This window comes from Lineus longissimus, chromosome 12, assembly GCF_910592395.1.
Source record: "Lineus longissimus chromosome 12, tnLinLong1.2, whole genome shotgun sequence".
NCBI classification, from domain to species: domain Eukaryota; kingdom Metazoa; phylum Nemertea; class Pilidiophora; order Heteronemertea; family Lineidae; genus Lineus; species Lineus longissimus.
This window is the reverse complement of record NC_088319.1, coordinates 14,673,426-14,699,711: the sequence shown is the minus strand read 5'-3', so window position 1 is coordinate 14,699,711 and position 26,286 is coordinate 14,673,426. Positions and strand designations below refer to the sequence as shown.

General features: G+C 38.5%; 1 protein-coding gene across 6 annotated transcripts in view; it reads right to left on the bottom strand.

The window, feature by feature from the left end:
* Positions 1-26,286, bottom strand: part of LOC135497079 (multiple epidermal growth factor-like domains protein 6) — a 77,350-nt gene that overhangs the window by 21,930 nt on the left and 29,134 nt on the right. For 3 of the 6 annotated variants that reach the window (XM_064786781.1, XM_064786780.1, XM_064786786.1), the window contains exons 5-13: positions 17,472-17,591; positions 15,822-15,944; positions 7,255-7,380; positions 6,748-6,993; positions 5,560-5,697; positions 4,981-5,103; positions 4,661-4,783; positions 4,322-4,381; positions 3,160-3,300 (exon numbers count right to left, since the gene is read on the bottom strand). In XM_064786781.1, coding sequence (XP_064642851.1) covers positions 3,160-3,300; positions 4,322-4,381; positions 4,661-4,783; positions 4,981-5,103; positions 5,560-5,697; positions 6,748-6,993; positions 7,255-7,380; positions 15,822-15,944; positions 17,472-17,591 — 1,200 coding nt within the window. Of the gene's footprint in view, positions 1-3,159; positions 3,301-4,122; positions 4,168-4,321; positions 4,382-4,660; positions 4,784-4,980; positions 5,104-5,559; positions 5,698-6,747; positions 6,994-7,254; positions 7,381-15,821; positions 15,945-17,471; positions 17,592-26,286 lie in introns of all 6 variants that reach the window. The other 3 variants (XM_064786782.1, XM_064786783.1, XM_064786785.1) reach the window with 3 other exon arrangements.

Genomic DNA, 26,286 nt, shown 5'->3' with positions numbered 1-26,286 from the left:
TCTATAGAAGTTGAATCAGCTGAGTGAAATTCTGAAATATTCTTAAATCAGTGTCATGTCATATGAATAAATGACAGATTTGAGCCTTGAGGACTTCGAATCAGCCAAAAGATCATCTGGTCCAACATTTCTAAGTTTATACACATATATCTGGTTGGCATGCGCATACCAGACTTCGCTGCACTGCTCATTTATACGCCTGTGAAATTGGAATCAAAATCTGGAAATGTTGGACCCAATTCTCGTGGTGCTGGTTCAAAGTCCTTAAAGGAGAACTGGACAACACACAGACTATGACGAAACAATTACATGTATCACCCATTTCTCAATCAAACTGCTACCAGACCGCTATAAACATTCAATGTCAATCAAATAATGACATAGACAAAAACAGATAGACTAGACATGGATGAAATAAGTACTTCAAATCACTCTTTTTCAACAAATCACAAATTATATACTAGTGTGGACGATGCTGCTATGATATTGTATCATTAGATACAAATCCTTTCAACTTTGAGTTGGGTCAGACCCTAGAAAGAGTCACAACCTGATATGATCAAGATGGGGACAGTCCTGAATCCCAAATTTGACATCAGCAGGCAGTCTATTCAAACATCTGCTCTACAAAGTATGCATTGCATCAAAAGAAACTGATACTGAACAGGCGGTATTGGTTGTCTCACTAAACACCACAAAAGTGGAGCTGTCTTTTCAACAAAACCCTCGGCTGTAGTCTTGGTTTTCTCCTACTTTTTAGATCAACCCTCACAGAGTTTGGTGAGATAATCAATACAACCATTCAAACCAATTCCTTCAGTTAACCATTAGCATATTGATTCTTGAAGGATGAGATGTAAGGTGCTAGCATGCAACAGGAGACAATTCAGTAATCCTAAGGTTGTCTATGTGATGTCATCATCACCTATGTGATGTCATCATCACTCACTTTTCTTCCTTATCCTCAAAGAAGAGTTTTACACTGTCATTTACCGAAAGAAATCCTATGTTTGGAGATTTGGAAAATACTGACTAAATAGTGATGAAATCGAATGTTTGTTACAATCAAAATCACTCCAATTGTCTAAAACACTGTGCAAACAAGCAATTTAAATTGCAGCTACCAGCCATTATAATCACTGCTATAGGTGTGACAAAAGGACCTCTCATCTACTGGTAAAACAGGTAAATGCTGGCTTTGATGTTGGGTGCAAATATCATCCCATGCGATTTAAATTGCTCATTGCGTGGCGCTAATAAGAAACAGAGGCGAGTGATGACATTAAAAGGAGAATAACAGCAACTGCAATAGCAAACTTGGCAAGAAAACCAAACCAAAAATCTGGTGGCTGAGGAGGTTGTTAGGTGGGATGGAGGACTCCTCTGGTCTGTGGACAGACGCGGGCATTAGCCTTCTCAATGTGGGAGCTGGGGACAAGGAACGTGTCAGGTGTGGATCCAAAGGGGCCACAATACAATACACCAACTTTTAGTTGGCTTGCATACAATACACCAACTTTTCTTTGGGTTGTCTGCAATACATCAACTTTTCAAACTTTTAGCTGAAGAAAGTTAGTTCAATCCCTTAATTTATGACATGGATTGGTCTGTCTCTTCTATTTGAGCTTTGCCATCTCCGTTGACTTTTTTCTTCCTCGAAGAATCCACATCAAATCTTGGCAAAGAAACGGGAACTACAAATTCTTCACAACCCTGGGCTCTGTATTCTGGCTTTATTGAGTTGGGACTTAACCACAGGGACATTGAGGAGGCTAAGATCAACAATTCAAAATACAGCATCATATTCTCGACACAGACCAGTGGCGCCCCCCACCAGCACCATCCAACCAACCAGCATCACCTGAGGTAAGCAGAGGTCAAACTCAAGGTCAACCTCTACCCTACCTTTGATTATGAATCCTATGTTGCCATGACGATAATAAACAATGATTAGTCTAGGAGAGAAACATAGAAGTGGGCCATTCATTTTTTTCATCTCTGCCTCGAACTTTATCCAGAGCTATAATTCTTTGTCTGCCGAGGTGCAGGTTTTAGCACCCTTTCAGGCCTTAATTGAGAATCCTATACAAAATGAATGACCCAGCAATGATAAAATTGTCCATGTTTTGTCGAAGCAGCAAATCTTGACAACTGTTGCCACGTCGTCAAAACATGAACGAAAAAGTTTTATCAGTCAGTGGAAATGTTGCATTGTAAGGGAATGTGACACTTGGTGGCAACCACCTTGCAAAATCCAGCCCAGGAAAGGGGTTGGACATCAACTTTCTTCAAATTAGAAGAAATGGACAGGTTTACAAGCAAACAACAACAACTTGATGCAAATATCATCAAAACTGGCAGGAAAACAGAAAAAGACGGAATTTGCTTTTTGAGAAGTCATATTTGTAGAAGAAGCTACAGTATTATGGCCAAGCAGTGGGCCTCTTGTGTATAAATCATTTTAAGTCTTGACTTCCATAAAAATGACATTGGAGGTCACATAAAATGCTGGACGTACAGAGTCATGCCTTTAAATTTTTTCAAGATGATTTTTATAACAAAAATTCATGCTAACTTGATTAACTTTGGGATCAAATCCAACATTTTTAACTTTGACGAACATGGTACAAAAAATTGAGAGAAATTATCTCGAAATCAATTAAAATTTTACATACCATCACCACTTAGTCTACTTGTGTAAGCTTTAAAAATTGAATAAAATTTAAATTTTTCAAATTTTAGGAAAAAAGGTCAAAGCGTAGGGAAACGATATGTTTCAAATCTGAAAATAACAATGCAAAGTTTTCCAGAGATAGATATTTCGTTAGTAGAATACATAAAGTTAATGAAAATATTTCGTTGAAAAGTGGAATATCGTCACATAGGCACATAAGCTGAATCATATAAATATCTGTATATTTCCGGGTTGAAAGTCTCTCAATCTGACATTGTCAGAGCGTAACGTTGTGCTCTCGAGGTGAACGGAAAGTTTGAATCGATTTACCCGAAAATTACAGATGTTTGGTTAGAGGGTTGAAGATGAAGGTGAAACCTTTCCTGAGGGAATAAAGAGGGTTTGAAATAAAATGACCCAAAAGTCGCCAGAAAACTACTTAACCTACAAAGCTAATCAAGCTCATAAAGCCAATTGCCACTTACCAACTTGTGGGTCAGGTTGATTCAGCTCCTCCTGAAGGTTGACCGTGTCCGTTAGCGGTATAACTGGCTGGGGGGTCGGCTGGAAGCTGATCGTCCCGGGAACAGTATCACCACGAAGCTGGGAATCGGTGTCCACATTTTCTGGAAAAGATTTTTGGAAGTTATTGTACGTGTAGTTCATATCCATCGAATATGTACAACAATTACTAAATGTGTACAAAAATGACCATTTCATCGTGATAAAAAGCATCTCGAGTAATATTAAGTAATTTCACAAATGTGGTAAATGTGGTCCTTTTGGACAGAAAATCTGAGTGAAAGTTCTGAAACAAAATTACTCATGTAACTATACCAGCTTCTGTTACCAGTAACTTTTTTGCATCCATTTCAAAATTAGTAGTATTTTTGCACTCTGAATCCCATCAGTTGGTGGTTTCTGTGTAAAGTTAAGTTTGGTTCACATCGATCAAGACCACGTGACTTAACATGGTGGAGCTATAGTATACAGGCAAGTTTGGATAACTGATGTTGTGCTGTATAGTATTTTACAGTGGAGTGATGTATCTAACTAACTTAATCAATGGCTTCATGCTTCTACTTGATGTCTATATCTACTTTACCAAAATGATAAATGGATATGATGTGATATTTAGGCAGTTTTGACCACTCAGGGACCTATTTGAATACAACTGTTAGTTTTCTAAGTTGTCTTCTCCAAGTGGCTATTTGTACGACTCGGTGATATTGTCCAGAAAACATTATGGTAAATTTATGATTAAGAATGACCACATTCTTTCCAAAAACTCCTTTTCATGAGAATTTATAACGTGTTGTACCCCTAGTCTTGACTCTTGTCAAGGGGTTGATCCTAGGTACAGTCATGTAGCAGAAAAAAGACTTAGTAGAGGTCATGATGAGGTACGAGGCATGATTTTGTGGCTACTGATCATGCAATAAATATACCTCTATAGACACTGTTATACCAGTCATAGTGGTCATAGAGAATATCTGAAAAAAATTCAAATTAGTAACCTGCACAGATTTTAAAATCAATTTTTTTGTTACCGGTACGTGCTGTACAAGTAAGGGGAATCCCCTAGCTGGGGTAGACTATGATAGCGTTACTGCTGTGCTTTTATGCTACAGATCACTCTGTACTCACGGTCTCGAATGTACTTTGCAAGATATTCAAAGCTGTCAAACCGTTCTACCATTGTGTTAACTTTAAAGTAAAGTGGTATAAGGTGGAAACAACACAAAAACTTCCAAATCAAGGGAAGATATAACAAAAGTTGGCCATTGTTTTCAGAATGGGAATTTTTCACACCACATGCAACGTGTCATTATATGTCCTCCATAACGAGGAAATCATTCCTAAATTATGACTCTTTTGAATCTTCTTTCTCACTTTATACTTTATCAGGAAAACAATGCCTGATCCGACTAATCCTGGTTCAAATTCATTTCCCTTTTTGTAATTCAAAAAATGTATTTGGCTTACCCTGACAACGCTTTCCATCGGCTGCAAGCCTGCTACCCGAACTACAGACACACTCATAGGAACCTTCCGAGTTGACGCAGATCTGTTCACAGCCGCCATTATTGCCCATACACTCATTCACATCTGAAGGAAAAAGAAAGAATTGGTTAAATGGACAACTTGAGCAGTGCACCCCTCTTTGTTTACCTCCTCAATCTGCCCCTGTACTGGTTGTCAGCTAGTAGTACCAATAATTTTCTCTGAGTCAACTTACAACCATGACTGGTTCATCTTATAGCTCAAAATTCTCATAACAGCGTCATTTAGTGTACATTATTTACCTTCACATCTGCATCCGTCCTTGTTGAGTTTGAAGCCGATTTTGCAGCCACAAGTGTACCCTCCCGGGTTGTTGGTACACAGATGCTCACAACAAGCTGTACCCTGATCGCACTCATCCGTATCTGGATGCAAGGAAAAATTGAAATGATAAGACTAAATCATAACTTCAAAGCATAAATTACAATAGAAAGTCAAAAAACATTTGGGACTGATGATGTTTCTTCATTTTAAGCAGAAAAAAAATGAAGTAAAAAAAAAATTTAGACTTAGAAATTTTTCATCTTTCAGAGTTGAATATGGCAACAATAAGTTCTGAGACAAATGTATAAAACAAATTTTGAAATAAAGATCTTTCACACTATGAAACAAAGGACAAAGACAAATACAATAACTACAAACCTTAGTATGGACATTTCTCAACTTCTTTTGATAACCATGGTTACAGGAGCACTGCAGGCCCTCAGATCCATGCTCACAGATTATGTGGTCATGGCCATCTTCATCAGCTCTGCAGCATATGATGATGATGGTGATGATGATGATGATGACTGATGATAAGCAAGATTGAATATACAAACCTGTGCATGATTTTCCATCAATCTGAAGCGTATAGCCCTGGTTACAGGAGCACTGCGGGCCGCCGCGAACATGCTTACAGGTATGATCACAGCCGCCCTTATCCGCCCTGCAGCTGTCTACAACTTCCATCTCAATCCCTAAAAGAAGTTACACAAAAATAAAACCCAACCGAACGAAAATGAAAATAAAAATAAAAATGAAATAATTACATAATAAACGATGAAAGCAAAATGATATGTTATGCATAAATTTTCAAGATTCCGAGGATTACATAGGATTGCCAGAACCCATAGTTCCACCAGCAGCTGGTAGATGGAAGCATGAACGGCATTTATGATCAAAGGCAACAGTTTTCCTGTCATAAACCATTTGCAGATAGCATCATGACTCAGGAAGAAAAGTCAGTTAGATGCAAATTGAGACACACAACAACTCAAATACTAGTTAATTTTGGCAAAAATATTGAAAATTAGGCATTAGAAAAAGAGAGTTGACTTCACTGAGTAAAGGTAATATTGTTTTCCTTTGGGTCACTCTCTGTTCAAGAACTGATTTAAGCGTGAACTGCTGGACAATGCTGGAAACTGTATTAGCAATGGTAACACCAAGTGATCACAAAGCCTGTGGAACACAGAAAACTGTGACGGTTTCCCGCGTGTAGTGACCCCAGAACTTTATAAAACTGTGACACTGAAGCAACTCAAACCACTCATTTAGAACATTTCATGTTTTTTTTGGATAGGTGTTCACTAAACTGATTTAAAATCAACACAAACAAAATTGTTATTCACAAACAGTACAAAAAATCTCAGAAAAAAAACACAGCAAAAAGACATTAAGATATAACATTTGAATAATAAATATCAAACCTGGAGCTGTGAACAGAAATAATCAAACAACTTGAATTGAAAATTATCATTTTACACTTTTCAAATGTCTTACCTCCTTTTCCCTTATTTGTTATAACTGATGCATTAATAAAAGATTGAAAAGATTGGGAATCAATATCCTGACTTGTAACACCTAGTATACAAGTCAGACCATATATGTAAATCCTGTCATAAGTGTGAACTCTATGTAAATCAAGTTACACAAATGTGAACGACTCTATGTAAACCCACACATACAAGTGTGAACTAAAATTTTTCAGATTTTTCAAAATATTGTGATTAATGTCTGAAACTTACTGTAACAAGATTTGCCATCCACTCCAAGCTGATATCCCTGATTGCAAGTACACGCAAAAGATCCCTGGGTGTTTCGACAGATTTGGGTGCAGCCGGCATTGTTCAGTTTGCACTCATCGATGTCCTCGCACGTTTTCATATCTGCGCTCAGTCGGTAACCGATGTAGCACTGACACTGGGCACGGCCGCCATAGTTGACGCATTTCTGTAAACAGCCACCATTGTTGACTAGGCATGGGTCCATTGCTGTAAGAAGATTTTCATACAAGTGCACTGAATCTTAAAAAGAAAGCATTTGAGTCCATCTTCATTGGGATTAGTGAGGTCTGAACAGTTTGACATCTCTATATTGGAGTATAATCACAGGCACAAAATTAAAGCTGAAGGCTCCGCTCCGCTTCAATGGGCATCTGTCAGAGAACAGAGCACGACTGGAACACAATTGGAGCCTAATGATACTTGAAGCACTTTCAACATCTACATCACACTACAAGTTGCACTACTCACATTCACAACTCTTTCCATCTTCTCCCAACTTGAACCCCTTTTGACACTTGCACTCATAATGTCCGTTGAAAAGCGTCTGACACATGTGTTCACAGCCGCCATTGTTGATATGGCAACCACCATCAGCTGGAGCGTAAAAAACAAAAACACGATTAACATCACTTTTGATTTTACTTTCGCATGTCATATGACCTTGACCTAAACTCAAGGTCATTTGCTGCCCAGAAAAGGTCAACTGGAGAAAAGGTGAAGGTCAGTTGAATAAGATAAGGTTAGTAAAAATAAATTTGTTACACATCTCTTAACTGACTTCACATTTCTGCCAGCAACCTATGGGAGCAAAGCACAGGGATGGAAAATCTGGAAAATTCTTAAAAAGAGACATTTTGTAGTTAATAATTGGGGGGTTTTCTACACATTTAAACACAAATGGGATCAAGGTTAGACTGGAGAATAGCTGTTAGTTAGGATTTGGGTTGGTTTGGGTCGTACTTCTACTTCAAAGGCAATAGGGACCGAGGACGTTTTCAAGACTTCTTACAGATTTTAGCAACAGCAAACAGCTCTGCTTTTCAAATATCTGCCATTTTCATTTGGATGGTCAAGAACTTAAGATGTCCTCGGCCCCTTTGCTAAGGGACTATATACATACTATGTGAGCTAAGGGATTTTAGCAAAGGCTTCAAAATAGGTAGCCTATACCGGTACCACTAACTTATCAATAAAGACAAGCATTTATATAACATGCAAGGATCATAGCTGATCGTATAGATAGGATTTGGTAGGATTTAGAGGTACATTTTGAGATAGTTCGAATAACCATGAGTAGGGTATGTCAAAAAAATTTGAGATAGGGTATCAAAGGCTGAGAAAAAAGTGGTCAAAAATTACACAAAATCTATCGGTCTTGAAAATGACATGATTACTTCAATCCTGTTTGAAAATAGTTTAAAGAATAGCGGAACTCCTAACTGAATTCCAAAACTGCAGGACTTAAGTGCCCCCAAAAAAGCAAATATTCCTTTGAAAACAACAATTCATGAATCTATGCAGTTCAAAACATTTCTATTCACGGTGAAAAAATACATTCAATCTGTGGTCATTTTCATTTTCAAGACCAACAAAAAAACAACATCTCAGCAGATTTCATGGAGTAAAACAGTGATTACCTCATGCATACATTCCATACTTACATACATTTTTATCATTATTATTTCAAATACCGGTTTACTTCACAATCATAATAAAAATTCCACACTCATAGTCAAAACACAATGATTTTGAAGACAAAATCAAACACCCGAGTTTCACTTGGACAAAACCACATAGAACTGGAGACAAAACTTGTGAATGACAACATCATCTACTCTCTACTTTAGTCATTGGTAATGCGTGCAGGAATCACTGTTACAATTTCCACTTCAAGAAGATCCCACTGATAACAGCTTTATACATATCTAAGTGAGCCTCATTTGCAGAAGGATTTTCAAAGATGCTGTGTTGGTTGATTGGTTTTCCAAAGGCCTAGCCTCCCGATGCTGTGGTTGCTCTGATGTCACTTTTAAAGGTTTATTGTCTAGTCTGTTTGCATTTTTGATCGAGATATTTGAAATTTACGACTGACTGCACACATTCCCACGATAATGTGATGCTCCGTCTCCTTGTTAACATCACATTCGGCTTGCCTGGAAACAAAGCACTCTACTCCATTTTACGAAAAAACGGCATCCCAAAATATGATGATTTCCAAGAAGCAAAATACTAGCATATTTTCCCAGCCATCTGATGCTTGTTTTTCGTGCAGTGACATTTTTTCGTAAAATTGAGTAAATGAAAATGCTAGAAATCATACCAATACACTGGATCATGCCCCCAAAAAATCTATCATTGCAAACTGAAATGTTTTTTAATAAAAATCCTCAGACTTTTACCAAGAATGCCTGTGAAATTGAAAACTCAATCAAAGACATTTTATAATTTACATCAATTATAATTTTCAGAGGGGTTTTCATAGCCCATACTTTTGCAGTGTATATTGTATTGCCATGATTTCAACTTATTATACCCCTAAAGGAAGTCAGTATTCTTAGAGAATATTCCTATGATCATATACATAGGGCAAGTCTTTGAGCTGCGTCAATACATGTTCATTACTGAAATGCAATATGTTACTCGTATTTACTTTTTCGTGAATTCTGCTAAATGGCGCAGTGGCCGAGGTTGATAGGAGGAACAGTGATGCGAGATAGTTTTCAGTACTCATACGAAATGTCCTGCATGATGCCATTGAGGTTATCCAGAAACAGAATTAGATACTCTGTGACAATAAGCCCACAAAAATTGCTAAAAAATCTGTTAAAAAACACATCAAGCTAATAATGGAAGTTTATCTCGCTCTCTCATGATTGATAGCCATTAAGATATACTCAAATCCAGCGGGATCAAACTCTACTCAAATAACAATTAATTTAAATAATCGATAACAAAGATACCAAATATTGAATGGAAATTCATTTTCTCCAAGAAAATGGAACGAAAATATTCTCCAGGAATACAGGCTCCCCATCAATCTGGGATCTCTCTTCTTATCTAACAGAGATAATCTCAAAATGCTCCGAGTAATCACTGTTTTACTAAGAGGCGTTCCATACATGGACGTCCCAAAGTAATAATGTATGTTCTATTTGTTCCGTTGCTCGTGTTTCCTGTAAATGTGTCTTGGCATATCAAAATGTTTTATTTGCAGTACATGTTAATTGTGACCTGCAGCTCTGTAGCTGATGCAGAATGTTATTGTCAATATGATCAGAATGAGTGACACTCAACTTCTTTGGCAGGGGAAACATTTAATCAAGAAGAGACATACTATTTGAGAAATACTTTTCTTTTTCTGTTCCAACATCATCCTAGTTTCAAATTAAAGGGCTTAACTAAAGCACCAAGGACATGCAATTTTTCTCACCCATCTGCGGTGCAATCTGTACAGATGCAATAAATATCACATTGAATGCCAAGACACTTTGTCTAGAAATAAATTTCATCAATTAGTTATGGTTTTTTTCATCCTAACTTGAGCCAATTTGCTACCATCATCACTGTATATAATGAACAGTTGCATTTGGTGCAATTTGGGATGAAATCTGCTATTATTAATTTCGGGGTATAATAATCAAGTGATCCATGCAGCATGAAGTAAAAAGCTAATCAAATATCTAGTCTATGGATCGTACAGTGTGTACCGAAAAAGTGGTGGCAGTTTGTTGCGAAGAACTTTTGCAGTTTTACCCTTTTGTATTCCGAGTTAAAATTGTGAATGCTCGAGCATTCTTGGCTCGTCTGTGCTAATCCTGCAGACCATCCCTCATCATTATGATACTAAAAAGAAGATTCCATCCTGATGTCAACCTAGCTCAAGCTGTCAATCAATTAATTCCATAGCTTCCACAGTCTCATTCAATTAGTTCATTCAAATTGCGTTTCAGCCAAAAAGTTAATCAATGACTTTTGACATAAAGTCTTCATATAACTTACCCCACCACTCCATCTAGTACAAACTGCATGAATATTCATATATAGAACTGTGCATATACGATTACAGTGTAAAATACTTATTGTGTTAAGATTTGAATTAATGACGTTAGATAGATGATCTTTGTCATTCTCCTTGGTTTGCTTATGAGGGGGTTGTGGTCGGAGGTGTTTTCTACGAGGTCCTGGGTGGAGGATAAGCATAGAGGTTATGTGAAGCGGGGGTGGGAATACATGTAGATGGGTTTGGGTATGAGACAGGTGTGGGAATGCTGGAGTATAGACATTAAGGTGAGGCTTTGGGTCTGAAGAGATGGGTTTGGGTATGAGACAGGTATGGTAACTTATGCTGAAGTTTAGAAATTGATGTGAGGCTAGGTGTCTGAAGAGATGGGTTTGGGTATGAGATAGGTATGGGAACTTATGCTGAAGTTTAGAAATTGATGTGAGGCTAGGTGTCTGCATAGATGGGTTTGGGTATAAGACGGGTATGGGAATGCTGAAGTATAGAAATTGATGCGAGGCTAGGTGTCTGCATAGATGGGTTTGGGTACAAGAAAGGTATGGGAATGCTGAAGTATAGAAATTGATGCGAGGCTAGGTGTCTGCATAGATGGGTTTGGGTACAAGAAAGGTATGGGAATGCTGAAGTATAGAAATTGATGCGAGGCTAGGTGTCTGCATAGATGGGTTTGGGTACAAGAAAGGTATGGGAATGCTGAAGTATAGAAATTGATGCGAGGCTAGGTGTCTGCATAGATGGGTTTGGGTATAAGAAAGGTATGGGAATGCTGAAGTTTAGAAATTGATGTGAGGCTAGGTGTCTGCATAGATGGGTTTGGGTACAAGAAAGGTATGGGAATGCTGAAGTATAGAAATTGATGCGAGGCTAGGTGTCTGCATAGATGGGTTTGGGTATAAGACGGATAAGTACATGCTGGCTTTGGGTCTGTATAGATGGGTTCTGGTATAAGATGGGTATGGGAATGCTAAAGTATAGGCATTAATGTGAGGCTTGGGGTCCATAAAGACAGTAGTATGATGAATGAAATGAATGTGGTGATGAGATAATGAGTTCTGAAGTTGTTTCTTTTCTTCAGCAGGGTCCTAACAAGACCGATATATATTGCAAAAACTACAAGAGAAATAACAGCCAGACACCTCGTCAGAGAGCATGGGAAAATATATCGCAAAAAAAGCGATACGGAACTTGAAAAGATTCATCTGAAAGTCACATCCTCTCTATAAATTTGCTTGATAAAGATGAAGAAATGAACCAACTCCCAAAGCAACCAACCCGAGACCAGTAATCAATTTGCCATCTAATGAAGATGTCAATTTCTGAATGATTCAGTAGGGGGTTGAGACACAAGTTCTACCCAGTCGTTTCACTGATTGTGAAGCTGCACACGGGTGATTTTTGTTGTTGCAACGTTACCTGCAATAATGATTGTTGCGATGTGTGCCAAAAAGATATCTTACCTGCAGACAAAAGCCGTTATTGATGGATTTGATATTGACTGTATATCTCTCACCAATTCCTGTTGTAGGCAACTGCGGTGATTTCCGAAAACAAGACATTTTTGTTGCTCGTGATTATTATCGCAGCTCACCGTGACAAAAACACATAGAACACCATATCAATAAATGGGACCCCCCCCCCCCCCAGAGATCTGATTTCACGATCTCAATAAAGTTAACTTTGTAATCTTTGCAACTCCATGCAAGGAATTATGGGAGTTGGGCCATCCCACGAGACAATGTGTCCGATTCCATGTCTAATTCATATCAATTGATTGTGCTCGCGATTGCCTCCTGCTTGTTTGTAGAGATTTCATTTGACGTCTCGCCGTTGAGAAATCGGAGAGTGCCCAGGGCTCAGATTGATGTAGACTTTTGATTGGTCGGTTGCCAGAGGCTTGTGGGTATTGGAATGGATGACATCGTGATGCAATCCAAACACTTGTTTGGTGTTATCTAGTGTTTGCGCAGCACCATCCCAAATTGATTGCAAGATATTGATACAAGATACTTAAGGCCGATGTTACCAAATTTCAGTCCAGATTCCTCTGCAGGATTATCCAACACTCCTCTAAGATAAGTGTCTTGCTCAAGGAGAAGTATATTGGTCAGGTTTTCCTCACGAGGAGCACAGTTTGGTGTCAGCCTGCCCTTTAGACTTTGTCCAGAGGTAGATGCAGGTAAAGGACCAACCCAACCCCAAAATAATCTCAATCGGCTTGGTTCCATTATACTCCATGATGAAAACAGGATAGGAGGACATCCATTTTGTCCAGGCATGGAAAATGCAAAACATCACACCCATAACTTCAAGGAATCTATAGTCCTTCACTTACCAATGTCGTTTCCAACATCTCGACCAAGATTGATATTTCATTGGTCAATATAAGTTTCCTATGGGTAATGACACAATCCAAATACTTATCTTAAGTTATATCTCATGTTTGTTCGACTGTGTCCCAGTAGCTGTTGCCAAAGTCAACAATACTAGACAAATTGACAGACACTTGCACTGCATGCAGTTAATAAGTTTCTAGAAATATTTCGAGCTGAGATCAGAAATTATTCTCGGTGAATTATTTATGAAAAGACATTACGTCAACTCTAACTATTTGATGTGGCGTCATCTGTTCAAGTAGAACCTCAGAATATCGCCCACTGAAGCTAGTGGGGAAGTCTGACTGAATTTAGTAATTTTATTGACAATGAAAGCTGAATAGAATACCGAAGAATTTGTGTCTCCAGCCTTACTGTCAGTAGACTTACGAGTCAAATAGCATTTGACCCCCATCTCCTACTTGACCCCCTCCCCAAAAAACCCTCCAGATCTGGCCACCAAGCCCCCCCCCCCCCACCCCTCTGGATTCACCGGCATAATTTTTCAAACTTCAACGCAGTAGATACAAGTAATTTGGACGACAGTTTACCATTCTGTTAGAAGAATGAGCCTGTCCCAAGAGAAATCACAGGAGTGCCAACCAGTCTTATGTTATCAGATCCTGGATCCAATACCCAGAATGGCTGGATCTGCAAAGTCCAAATCAAGGCAATCACCGCACCAGTTGTAGTTCCAATTTCAGAAGCAACACTACCAGTGCAATCAGACCAAAGAAACTAGACAGCTAAGATTGGTTAGTCCCCTTTCCTAATACTTGATCTCAAACCATCTCGTATTCCTCCACATCAGGAACGAGTAGAAAGATTCATTACAGCAATAGAAGCCATTTGTCAGAGTGTCAAACCAAGAATTATCAGAACCAACTTTAAGGGCAAGGAGTGATGTTTTCTATTGAGATAAGATTAATCCAGGATGAATGCCAACTCCTTTTTTGTATAAAAAGTTTCTTTCTCCAATAAATCAAATGCTTTTTTATGTGGCAGTCTGGTGGCAGATTCATGTATTTGCGGCGAGACTCATTTGTCCCTATAACAGAGAAGACTTTTACAAATTCCAGCGACACAGGTTATTGCAGGACAAAGTCACAACCAGATGAAGACTGTCAACTGGCCCAGGGAGGTGCCACCAGAGACAGACCGTCCAGGATATACACAAGCCATATCTTTCAAAGGCAAGAGCTGATGCCCCAGACTCTACTGTCCTGGCCATCACTTGGCCCGGGGCAGCCGTCGAGAGACAGATCGTCCAGGGTATACACAATCCATATCTTTCACAAACAATTTGGACGCCAAGAGCATTTTATCAGATAGCGACTATGAAGTGTCAGTGGTATCTATCGAAATCTTAATACAAAGAGGAAATATTGCCAAAAAATTGACGTGTAATGCTGTTGTGCTTGTCATGCTGGCTTTGGATGTGAAATTAGTTTTCTGAGATATTTAACTTCAGAGTGCTTCAGAGTGCTTCAGAGTCAAGTTTCATTGATTTTTTTGGTGGAAAGGATCAGTTTGCTAGCCATTTCTCTGGGAAGTGCCTTCATGCTGATTCCACTTTAGCAGTTTCCAGCTTTTTTGCTGCTGAGGAGAAAACACTTGGCTCCAGCAGGTATTTGGTAATTCAGATTACCTGCTAGCGCAATGGGTGTGGAGCGGCATGCACAGTTTCATGAAATGACCCTTACCAGACCAGTGGGTGATATTACTTTCCAAATAACTACCACATTCAATGGTATTGGCAGCTGAAATGTTGTTTCCCTGACTTTTAATTGCCAATAAGTTTTCTCCCGACTGGGCCTGACCACTCATGGCTGCCTCAGAGTGAATGCCAGGAGAATGAGACTGAAGACGAGGTTACAACATGCACTAAGAGTACTCTTTCGATCACAGCAAAATTGGCATCGATTGCTGTCTAAGAACTCACGGCACTTGATTCGAATCATTTATATTACCCTGCCGAGACATATTTAATATGAGTCATCTCATTGGAAAAGATGTGTTCAATAATATATGTCATGTTGAAGAGGCTGCCAAATCAGCAAGAGAGACACATTGATCAGGATGGGACTCAATTGAAGACAAATGTACTGCTGCAGTTTATGGTGGTGTGGAAGTAGAATTTTGATTCATGACCTTTCTGATATGACAGAAGCATTGGTAGGCCCACTGGCTGCTATGGAAAACATGAAGATCAGACAATGATGATGATGATGATGATGATGATGATGATGATGATGATAAAACGTCTAGCAAGAGGAATTAAGTATTTCTATCTGAGAAAAAGTTAGGTGGATAATTGATTGGTATGCATGGGATTCAGGGATGGGATGGATGGATTAAAAAGCAATTCTATGGGATTTAACATCTGAAAAGGAAACATGTCAGGATTGAAAGATTAGGAGGGACCAGGCAGGTTATGGGATGCTAGGTGGGTGAGGGCATCTTTACTAAGACCTCCTAATGCCAAGAACTCCTTTGTCTGCGACTAAGGCCAAAAGAAGTCATTTTGATTACCTAACACAAGCTTTACTTAGCAAAAATCATATTATCGTTTGTACATCAGCTTAACTGACTAAGGATACAACTGCAATAACATCTCATCAACAATCAGATAAAATACTTACTTATGCACTGCCTGCCATCAGCATGTAGCCTCTGGCCGGTTGGACACTTGCACTGGAAGCCGCCCTTCGTGTTGACGCACCGATACTGACAACCGCCATTATCTTTAGCGCACTCGTCGATGTCTGTAAAGGAACACGAGATATGAGGAGGTGGTTTAATTAGAAACATCGCGACCCTTTTTGCCGAAGATGGCTGAAGTGGACCAGATTCTGATGAGATAAAGCTTTCAAGTTACTTCTTTTCTCTCTAAAAGATTGACAGGTTTATGAAGATGGTACATTGGTAGCCTAACACTAGAACAGTCAATCTTTCAATATGCTATATTTAGACAAATTCTTTTAGGGCATCATGTAATCTCTTTATTCTCTCTCAGTTCCACTTCCAACATTTCTATTTACTTGTTTATAATCTCATCATCAAAACTAGCTCAGTAAATCAGGTAATAGTCACCTAAAAGCAAGGATGGTATACATGCAGAATCCTCACACACCACTTAAGCCATTCACCATCCCAACCTTCTTTACGAAAACTTAGCAGAAAACACATCAGAAAAAAGTGGACATGAGTTTTCATGCAGTTGTTCAAAATATTTTCCATTTTACCTAGGTGATCTTCGACTTGCTCGTAGCAACACTGGGTGGTCAGGAAAAAAACAAGATCATCATTCAATTGGCTAGATATGAGGATGTTTTCTCCCCACCGGATATCCCCATCATTTTTCAAACCAACTCGAGCAATGCGTGTAACAAAACTATGTCACGTATTAGAATTCAGGGAAGTCTTTTCTCGGGGAGGATTTCAAAACATTATGGCTCAAATAAAACAGCGATTTATGATAATCTTGTAAAATTATGCATCGTAAAGTTCTGATGACAAATATGTTAGTTTTATGCATCTGCAACAAATAATATTACAGTGAAAGCCATTAACGGAAGAGGTTTGTGTGACTTGGCAGAGTGGCCTCACAGATGACATCCTCAGTGATGCAACAAATAAATAAATGTTCACATCACAATTTGTATTGTGCATGACGTCAGTTAGACTTTTGTGGTTTTTCACTAATACCTACCACACGGCAAAGAAGTTACACATTCAAGATATAGGTGTAATTGCCAGCTACTCGCTGAGAGAAATCTCCTGGTTCAGCTTTAATAGCATTTTTAAAGCTGAAATGCTCAGACAGTTAGTAACTTTAGGAAGTCTTTGGGTATCATTAATCTGTAGCATGTTCCACAGCAGGGCGATCTGGCAAAAACCAGGGGTGGGTTAGTCATACAGTGGTGGGTACCTATATATAAGGTAAAGTGGTACAGTTATAGCCTACATGTATAGCCCATACAGTGTAGAAAACAGCTGGCAGTACACATTAATTCAGGCAGAGGCTATAACTGTTCTGGGGCTATAACTGTACTATCTTACCTTATTAGTGTATTAGTGGCAATTATTTTCATCATGCCTTCATGAAGGAATGTCAAGAGAAAGCACTCGGGCCTTTTCAGAGGTGAAAAATCATGTAAAGTGGAGGGTTAGTTTTTTTTTCTTCCACCAAGCACAGGGTTCATAGCAATGTTAGCAAGGGTACGCAATCACTTGTTACCTTGGTTACGGATAACCCATGCCAATTAGACATGCAAAAATTGACCCCTGACCTTGGCAACTCCTGCCGCCTACTAGTTGAAATCCTGGCGGACATTTGCAGTAATATGAACCAATCGTATTGCAGCAATTAATCTCGCAGTTGCCATTTTCATACTGACACTCATTTATATCTGAAATATATTGGCGAAGAAACATAAATAAAATGCAACAAAATAACTCATAAAGTAAGGCAAAACAGGAGGTCCCAACCATGCACACACCTTTTTGAGATGCCCTAAAACTTGACAATGAAACAGGATAAGATCTTAAACTGAAAAGAATGTGAAAGCAGATGAAAAATTTGGAAAAGAAAATCAACAACAACATCGCAGACACATCTACAAGGCACATTACGACATCACTTCACTCTGAAACAAATGATACTGATGAGATACATGGAGGAAGGCAGAGCAATGCAAATGTGAACTGTCTCCTTTTAGCTGATTCAGTTTACAACATAGCCAATGGAACTTTGATTTATGGTTAAACTGGGTGGTCAGTATTGCCACAATAACCAATCTTCACAAATTCCAAAACTGGATCCAGTCTATCTTCCTTTTAACAAATTACCAAAGATAGGAGACAGTTCTTTATACTGGCAACCAGCAGTATATGCTGCCGCTGTGTGGACTGGATCTTCTGTCGTCGTGTACAGTCCAAATCACAAGTGACATCCCTTTATTCGTGTATGAGCAATGTACTTGTAAAGCAAACGACCTGGGCATAGGTTGTACAGGTCCGACAAAAATCCACAATAATTTTGCACAACTGGCAGCATAACCACCAAATAAGTAAAATATGAAAATAGAAATAAGTAAGATTTCAAATTCAATGAAAATATCAAATATTATAAAACATCATCAAAAAACCGATAAAACATTTTATCCAAAGATAAATTATTTCATCTTTTCTGATGATTTTCTTAGAAAACCCGCAGCAGGTAACACAGCAAATATTTGTTAAATATCCTCACTATTCGTAGTTCTGTCATTCTGTTCGCCTCTATTATAAGACTGGTACCCAAGTACAGCTTGAAACGAAAAAAATAGCCAAACATTCAAATCAACACAAAAAGCGAAACATTTAAGCAGCCGCTGAAAAAGAGGCGATGATGCAAAGTTTTGAAGGGAAGAACGATTCTCTAAAAATTTTTTTTTAATTCTTCGATTTTTCTTGGCTTTATTCAAACAAGAATGAGGATGTGTTCAGAATTTATACTATCGAAGGATACTAGACTGTTTTTTTCTTCACAAATGTCTTCCCTTCAAGGTAAACTCCGATATCAAAAATTCATTCAAAACATTCTTAAGATATAGAAACAGATCTCATTGTGGGCTGAAAGAGACATGAATTGAAATACATGCAGTAAAACTGATTCTGAGACCTCGGCAGAATAATATATTGTCTGTATCATATGGGACTCTATAGAGCACAAACTACTGGTCAGAAGGGTGGGTTACATAGACTTGGAAAGGAAGGGGACATCAAGAAAGATGGGTTTTTTTAGGGTCATTTTACTGAAGTTTGTAATCAGTTTCAAATTTCTTTTTCAAATTGGGTGAGAGGGGCTACTCCTCTGCACCCTCCCTGGATCCACTCTTATCTGAAGGTGTCATTGAATTTGCGAAGGAAGGTGTAAATGCACATTACATCGGTCAAAGAATGTCACTTTGACTTTGAGTGAACAAATTTCAGTTCTTCCTTTTGTCAAAAAGTGGCAGCACTGCATATCCTCCTGGGCGATTTGATAATGAATCACTTCAGCCAATCACCATTACATAAATCTCCACTAACAAATCATCCTCGGCCTAAATATTTTCATTTGAGACAATGTGTGAAATCCTGCGCTAATAAACCAATAACATTGCAGGGGACATTCGCTGTACATTAAGGCCAGACTTTCTGCATAGATTGAGTAATTGGTAGACATTACCGCTGAATTCTAAAGATCTGCCGATAAGTTAGGAATTTACTGTTCGTTTTATCACCAGAGACATGTAATCGGTTGTATACATTTCTAAACTTTTCACCCTCGAGAGAAATATAACCGGCCAAAACTTTCCCTCTTTAACCCTTTGTGTCTACAGCAATGCTAAGAGTTGGTGAAATGTCATTCTGAACTTTCCCTCTATTAGCTTCCACAAATAGATATATGTTAGTAAAACAAATTCCGCGGCAGTGTAGTGGAGTCTTTAACTCATAGGGTCAAGATGGTCAAATGTCCTTGTGCTAAGTCTTGACTAGCCTTTTCATGACATTGCAATGAGGTATAGTCCTGGGTATAGTTTCCGGATATCTTTGAGAAGCGGTTAAAGGCCTGAACCTATGATGTAACGGAATAGGTATGGTGTATACCTACCTATACAGCACAATAAGAAGTCAATGGCCAAATCAATTATACAGATGTTGAGTAGCCACCTCAAAAGATCCCCTGAACATCCTGGAAATCGCACATTTATTGCAACTTATAATCATATAACTACTCAGAAGGCCATAGTTACATCTGTATAGACGGGAGAGAGATAATTTGGACCAGATTTCCAAAACCTTAAATGCCGATATTAAGACATTAAGCCAAATTAAGAAACCATTCCAACACAGATGCAGCAAATTCTGTTTAGGAAAAGTGCATTCTAAGATTCCTTTTATGTTTTTACACTCTTTATATGCATATTTAATATTCATTTTAATGGGTGGCCTTCTCTGAATCAGTGAAACTGAATGATATTTGTTGACAATATTTTTCTCATTGGGGGCAATCCTGACCACCTGATACGGAAGACAGGCATATTGACAACAGATGTAAGCCCAGAATCATGCTGGCAAAATTCTGGAATCCACATGTTCAAAGACACCAAAGATTAATGGGCACGAAAAAACCCCACTTTTTTCACCAAACTTGTTATTTTTTGTTGAAAGGATATAATTTGTACTGAGTGTCCTCAGTCACTGCACCTGTTTTAGTGCCAATCAGTGCCAACTATTAGATTTTTGCCAGAGGTATGAAGTTTACTATAAGCTTCTGTCTACATCCGGCGATCTTTTACTTGCCCTGGCACAGACACTCGGGTACAAGGGACACAGGCTTTTAGTTTCATTCCAGGCAGATGAACATGCCTCCCAATTGAGTGTACTTCCTTCAAGGTAGGACCAAAAGTCCACCAAAAGCAGAGGAAGAAAGTAGTGAAGTGCCTTTACCAAGCCACAACTCATGGATGTGTTGGGGAACACTGACAGTTATGAAGTACATGTAGGCCAACATTTTCTGAATAAACTTCACTTTTTCTTCAATTATTTACCCATCAAACAAAAATGAGAGGCCACTCCTGTCACAAAGACCTATTTGATGTTGACATCAGTCATAGCTTGTCTGTTTGTGTTCATTGATAGCTCATAAATCAACATATTGTTTTGAACTTTTTTTTCCAAACCTCCTAGGGTCAACTCTTCTGTATTCAGGCTTGGTTCCTTCATCCTACTTCATTGACTTAGCGCCAAGTTAAAATGGCTTTTACTGATAACAGCATATTGCTCAATGATACATGTATCTACATTGTATTTCATGATGTTTGGCAATCTTAATCATCATGATACAAAACTGCAAGGAAGATGTTTTTCTTGATGAGACATGCTGGTTGCTGCCCAGCAACTTAATCTGCACTTGCATGGCCTGCAGATCATGAAGGAATTTTGGCAAAAATAGGCCAATTTTCAGTAGGAAATTCTTCAGGATTCTACAGGAATTAAGATATTTTGCCACACTACACATTGCTTGCAAATTTAATGTGTTCTTCATTAGAGGATTCCCAAATTGTGTAGTTAACAATAAGAAAATAATCATTTTTTACAGGAATTCAGTTTTTTGACGAACTACAGCTTGTTCTCTCCTGGTGAACAATGTACTATATAATCAAAGTAAATAACGATTTTTGCAGGAATTCCAACTTTTTTTATCATTTTCTATCTTTAGAACTGCTGATGCTGTCAGTTTTTGCCACAATGCACTTTTGTTTCACCTTTTACGGAATTAATCAGTTTTAGGTGAAGCATGGCATGTCTGGCGTTTTGTTTGTTTTCACTTTGGAGGCATACAGCGGGGAATCTTTTACTTTCTTGGTCAGTAAGGCTAAATATTTAACCGGTAATAGTTCTCACCGAGAACTACAATGCTTGAGTGTACACAAAGCAAAAATGTACAGAGCAATTCTTAGCAGTGACAGTCCTGTAATGATGAAAACTGATTTAGCGTAACTGAAAATCACCACCTCCTGCGATCGTGATGCTTGGGTTGAGCATTGAGCACCCTCACGTTCCTAGCAGGGGTCAATTCCTTGCTCGACCCCTTGCCAAGTCAGTCACTGAGTAAAAATGACATAACCCTCCCCCTCCACTCCAGTGGGCTTGCAGTTGGCTTGAACCAAAGCTTCAGATATACTGTCCCGTCAGTAGGCAGTAAATGTTACAACATTTTTGGAACACCCTGTTAGGTCTAAAATTAATTTTCTTTAATATCTTTACATTCTCATCACTGAAGTGGCAACATGAAGTGTCAAGTGGTCTCAGAGTGCCACTTGATATCAACGGCGGTGGAAATATAATCAATTTTCATCTTAAAACAGTGTGATATTTTGAAGTAGAAATCAAGACCAGACCACCAAAAGTGAAACAAATTAATCTGAAGTGGGCACCATGGCGCCTACAGTCAGTATTTAACCTTAATAAAGAGAATATGACAAATCAAGTGATGCGTGACCTCGTGTTACATCAGACACGTCACGGTCAAGGTACAACACTTGTGACATCGCTCAAAGCTAAATCTGTCATGTGGTCAGAAGTTTATGGGGCACGAAAATGTGATTTTTTGCCACTGGGGGCGCTGTCGTTGGGCCTTAATGAAAGTATCAAATGCATTTAAAGCGCACCTACAACCTTAATACACTTTGATTTTATCATGTTTGACCAACAACTGGACGAACATTGACACATAGCCTGTGAAGTTCTCGAACTTGTCATATACCCAGTCACGATGATCCTTCGGCCGTATTGGCAACCTGCGATACAAAGATCGCTATAAAGTTCATCAATGGGGGGCCAGTGGCACACAACTCGGGTGTACGTTGCGGGTAACTGACACTTACCCAGCATCAGATCCTTTTTGAGTTTTGAGCCTGGTTCTCATACACCCTGTATAACCAGAGGACCAATTCACTTCAGCAAGACAATATTTACCCATATCTAAGAGTTTTATCACCAGCTATCAAATTTTCATATTTGATATCATAACTATTTACTTGCTGGTGACTGAGAAGGGGAAACAAGTGGAATGCAATGTTTGCCAAAACATCGAGTTTATCACCTTGAAATGGCGGCACTTAGCCACATGGCTCCACTGAGGTGACAAGAGCAACTTACAGACAAAACAGTTCCCCTATCTTTTGGCACAACTATTATGAGGTCAGAGGACACTATTGTAAGGCCGCATGAAGTAGACCTGTTTTAAGTAATTCCGATGAAATTGGGTTAAGTGTCTTTATAATTAATGGATTTTACTCTGATTCCCGTTGATTAGTCGGATTGTTTTGCTGTCACAATTGTCGTCAAATTCGGAGCATACATTAAACCACCAAATTTCACTCTAGGCTTGTTGCAACAACGTCCTTGAAGCCTCACACCATGGTCTTGGTGACAAGATGGACAGAAATGAATTTTAGAAACGAACAATCATTCCTTTTTGCCTCAGGTCAGAGGATAAATGAGGCCTAGGGTGAAAGCACGACATCACCAGAGTTTCCTTACAAAATAAATCATTTGAATTATGATAGTGTGTGCGATAACTGTACATGCTGTTTTCTCACCTAAAATATTCTATATTTAACCGAAACCTATCACCTTATCAGGTCACACTATAAATTATTTTGTCTCCAGACAGTTGACTGCATAGTGCGTGTTTCCTGATCTCTGCATGCAGAATAACATTTGGTACATTGTTTTGACTTCAAATGAAAGAGTCACACGGGCCTGTTTGTGTCCTTGAGTCGAAACACTTAACACACAGAACAACTCGCTTGAAATGTAATAGGTCAGGATACCTCTGGCTCAGTACATGGAGTTTCATCAACGGATGGTTTGGGTGCTACAGTAAAATAGTACCTAAATAGACTTTTAGCCGAGTCTTTTCCAGTTAGAAGGTGGGTGACAAGTGGCAAGATTCCGTTAGTAAGCTCAGATTGATTTTCATTGTGCGCGGCTGCACCAGACACTCGCTTCATGTAGACAGCATGTCTAGTTAGTAAGTATGTTTGATAGTTAAGATCACAGCTTCTGACCATTTGTAGGTCTTTAAGGCTGTCACATTCATCAAATTTTGACACAGGGTTCTGTAAGTTTTCATAGTTAATCGCTCTGAAGCAATAACAATCGCAGGAGCACTTGACCCAAGTGAAGGATCTGTTGAACTCCAGGGAGAATTTTTTTGCTCCGTTTTGTGTTATCGTTTCACTTTATTGCAGTTTACTGATTTCATGTACATTTTGAACAAAAAATTCATCAAATCTGCACTTGAATTTGGCCAAGTCAAACTGGCACAGACCTAATCATATACCACTGCAAGTTGAACATACTTTTCTGTGCATTTATTATCACAAAGTGTGCAAGATTTTAGGCAAATTGAGTTGCAGTGAAATGGTATGAGACTCAGTTTTGCATCGTTGGGATTTCGGAGAAATTTATGGTCTTTTTGCAGTAAAAAACGTGTGATTTAAGGAATAAGACAACAGTTTATCTTTAGGATTTGAAATTTTATGTTCGGTCTGTTTGTACCTTTGGTCGTTTGAGCAGATTTTATGGTTCTTTGCGGTGAAAAAGTGTGATTTTTAACATAAAAGACAAGTGCAGTGCAATTGGAGCAATTTGCACTACTTGCGGTTATATCATAAATATGGAGAAAAAGCAGCAAGTTGGATGAAGTGCATTGACAAAGGACACAAACAGAAGAGAGCATGAATCCCAAAGATCCTTGCAACACCAACATTAGAATGTCATGGGTCCCTTATACAACTCTTACAGAGAATAGCTTATCATTATGCTGAGGGCATTTTCTATTCCAAAAATTACAAAAAATCTTGAAAGTGTCCAAACTAAAAATCTTGAACATGTCAAAAATCCCTTGAAGTAAACAATGGGTGATAAATACAATAAAAAATCTCAAGGCAAAGTGATTTATCCCTGAGGGGAGCAGGATGTTGAATTCAATAACCAAACCTTTTCCCAGGAAGATGATTTTTTATTTCGGGACCTGTTTGATAACGGCAAACAAGCACTGATAACATTTTTGATGCCAGGACCATAATGTTCTTTGGGTCTTCTTTATCATAAAGCGGAACATTTGATAAAAAGATCTTGCCCCTGGGCATTCTCACCTTAGCTGACACTTGGCCACGTAAATATAAACTTACAAACTTCAAAGGATGGATCTTGCACTCAAGTGTTGTTCTAGTCTGCTTGTGACCTTGGGCACCACACTTAACTATGGTTTTGATGAGACAAATGCAGCTGTATGCAGGCAGCATTCCCTTTGAATCAGATTGTACAACAACTTTCAACTTAGATTCATATGAAGAGATTTGACAAACATCACAATATGACATATCCGGTACCTAATTTGGCCGCTGACAAATACAGGTCAAAAACTCAAGCCTTTGACCAGAACCCAGCCATCTAACAATTCGAAGACTGAGGTAAAGCACCTTGACCTAGTCACAAGTAAAGAACTAAACTGCTGACCAGAGGCTGGAGGCATGTTGCACCTTCCGATAACACAATCAAAGTTATCCGATAACACCAATCAAAGTTATGTTCCCCAGGCTACAATCGGAAGCATTTTTCATTTTCATTGAGGTAAATACACTTAGGGAAGGATATCCGGGACTTGTGTACATGATTTACAGAATTGTCTACTTGTGTGTTACCTACCACATTTGCAGACAGATTCTCAGCTTGTTGAGGGTTTTCTTCTTAGACTGTCTCCGAGTTTTGTTTGGGACACATCGAGATGATTTTTAGCAGGGTTAAGTGATATCATAACAAATTGCTTAGGTCCAGGATCTTTCCAAGTATGTGAGATAATAGTAAGCATTTGGTCCAAATATTTTTTTCACTTGTATGCTCAAATTGAAGAAACATCATCAGTCCCAAAATATTTTTGACTTTGAACATTTTTCAGCATTTTGAACTTATGACCCTAACCCTAACCTATCTCCGAAAGATGAAAAAAAATTTAAGACCAAATTTTTTTTCACTTGTTTTTTCTACTCAAAATGAAGTAACATCATCAGTCCAAAACATTTTTTTTTTACTTTGAACATTTTTCGGAATTTTGAACTTATGACCCAAACTCTGAAAGACGAAAAAAATTCCAAAATCCAAATTTTTTTTCACTTGTTTTTTTTCTGCTCAAAATGAAGTAACATTTGAAGTAATATGTGTCCCATAATGATTGACCATGGTGAATGCAGATTTCACCATGGTAAATCTGAATTCACCATGGAAAATCTAAATTCACCATGGAAAATCATCATTTCACCATGGTGAATTGGGATTCATTTTCGTAACGGAAAGCAGCAGTGTATGGCGTGTCATAGACTGCTGGACATAGTCCCAACTACTTCATTTTCGATTCCTATGACAGAATATACCGATATACAAACATACCAATATACTGGTAGTCAGTCAGTGACTTTAACTTGTATTATAGTTAAGTCCCAACCGCTCCATTTCATCAAACCCCATCACTGAGATAGGACAACTGGACAAACTGGATAGTCCAGC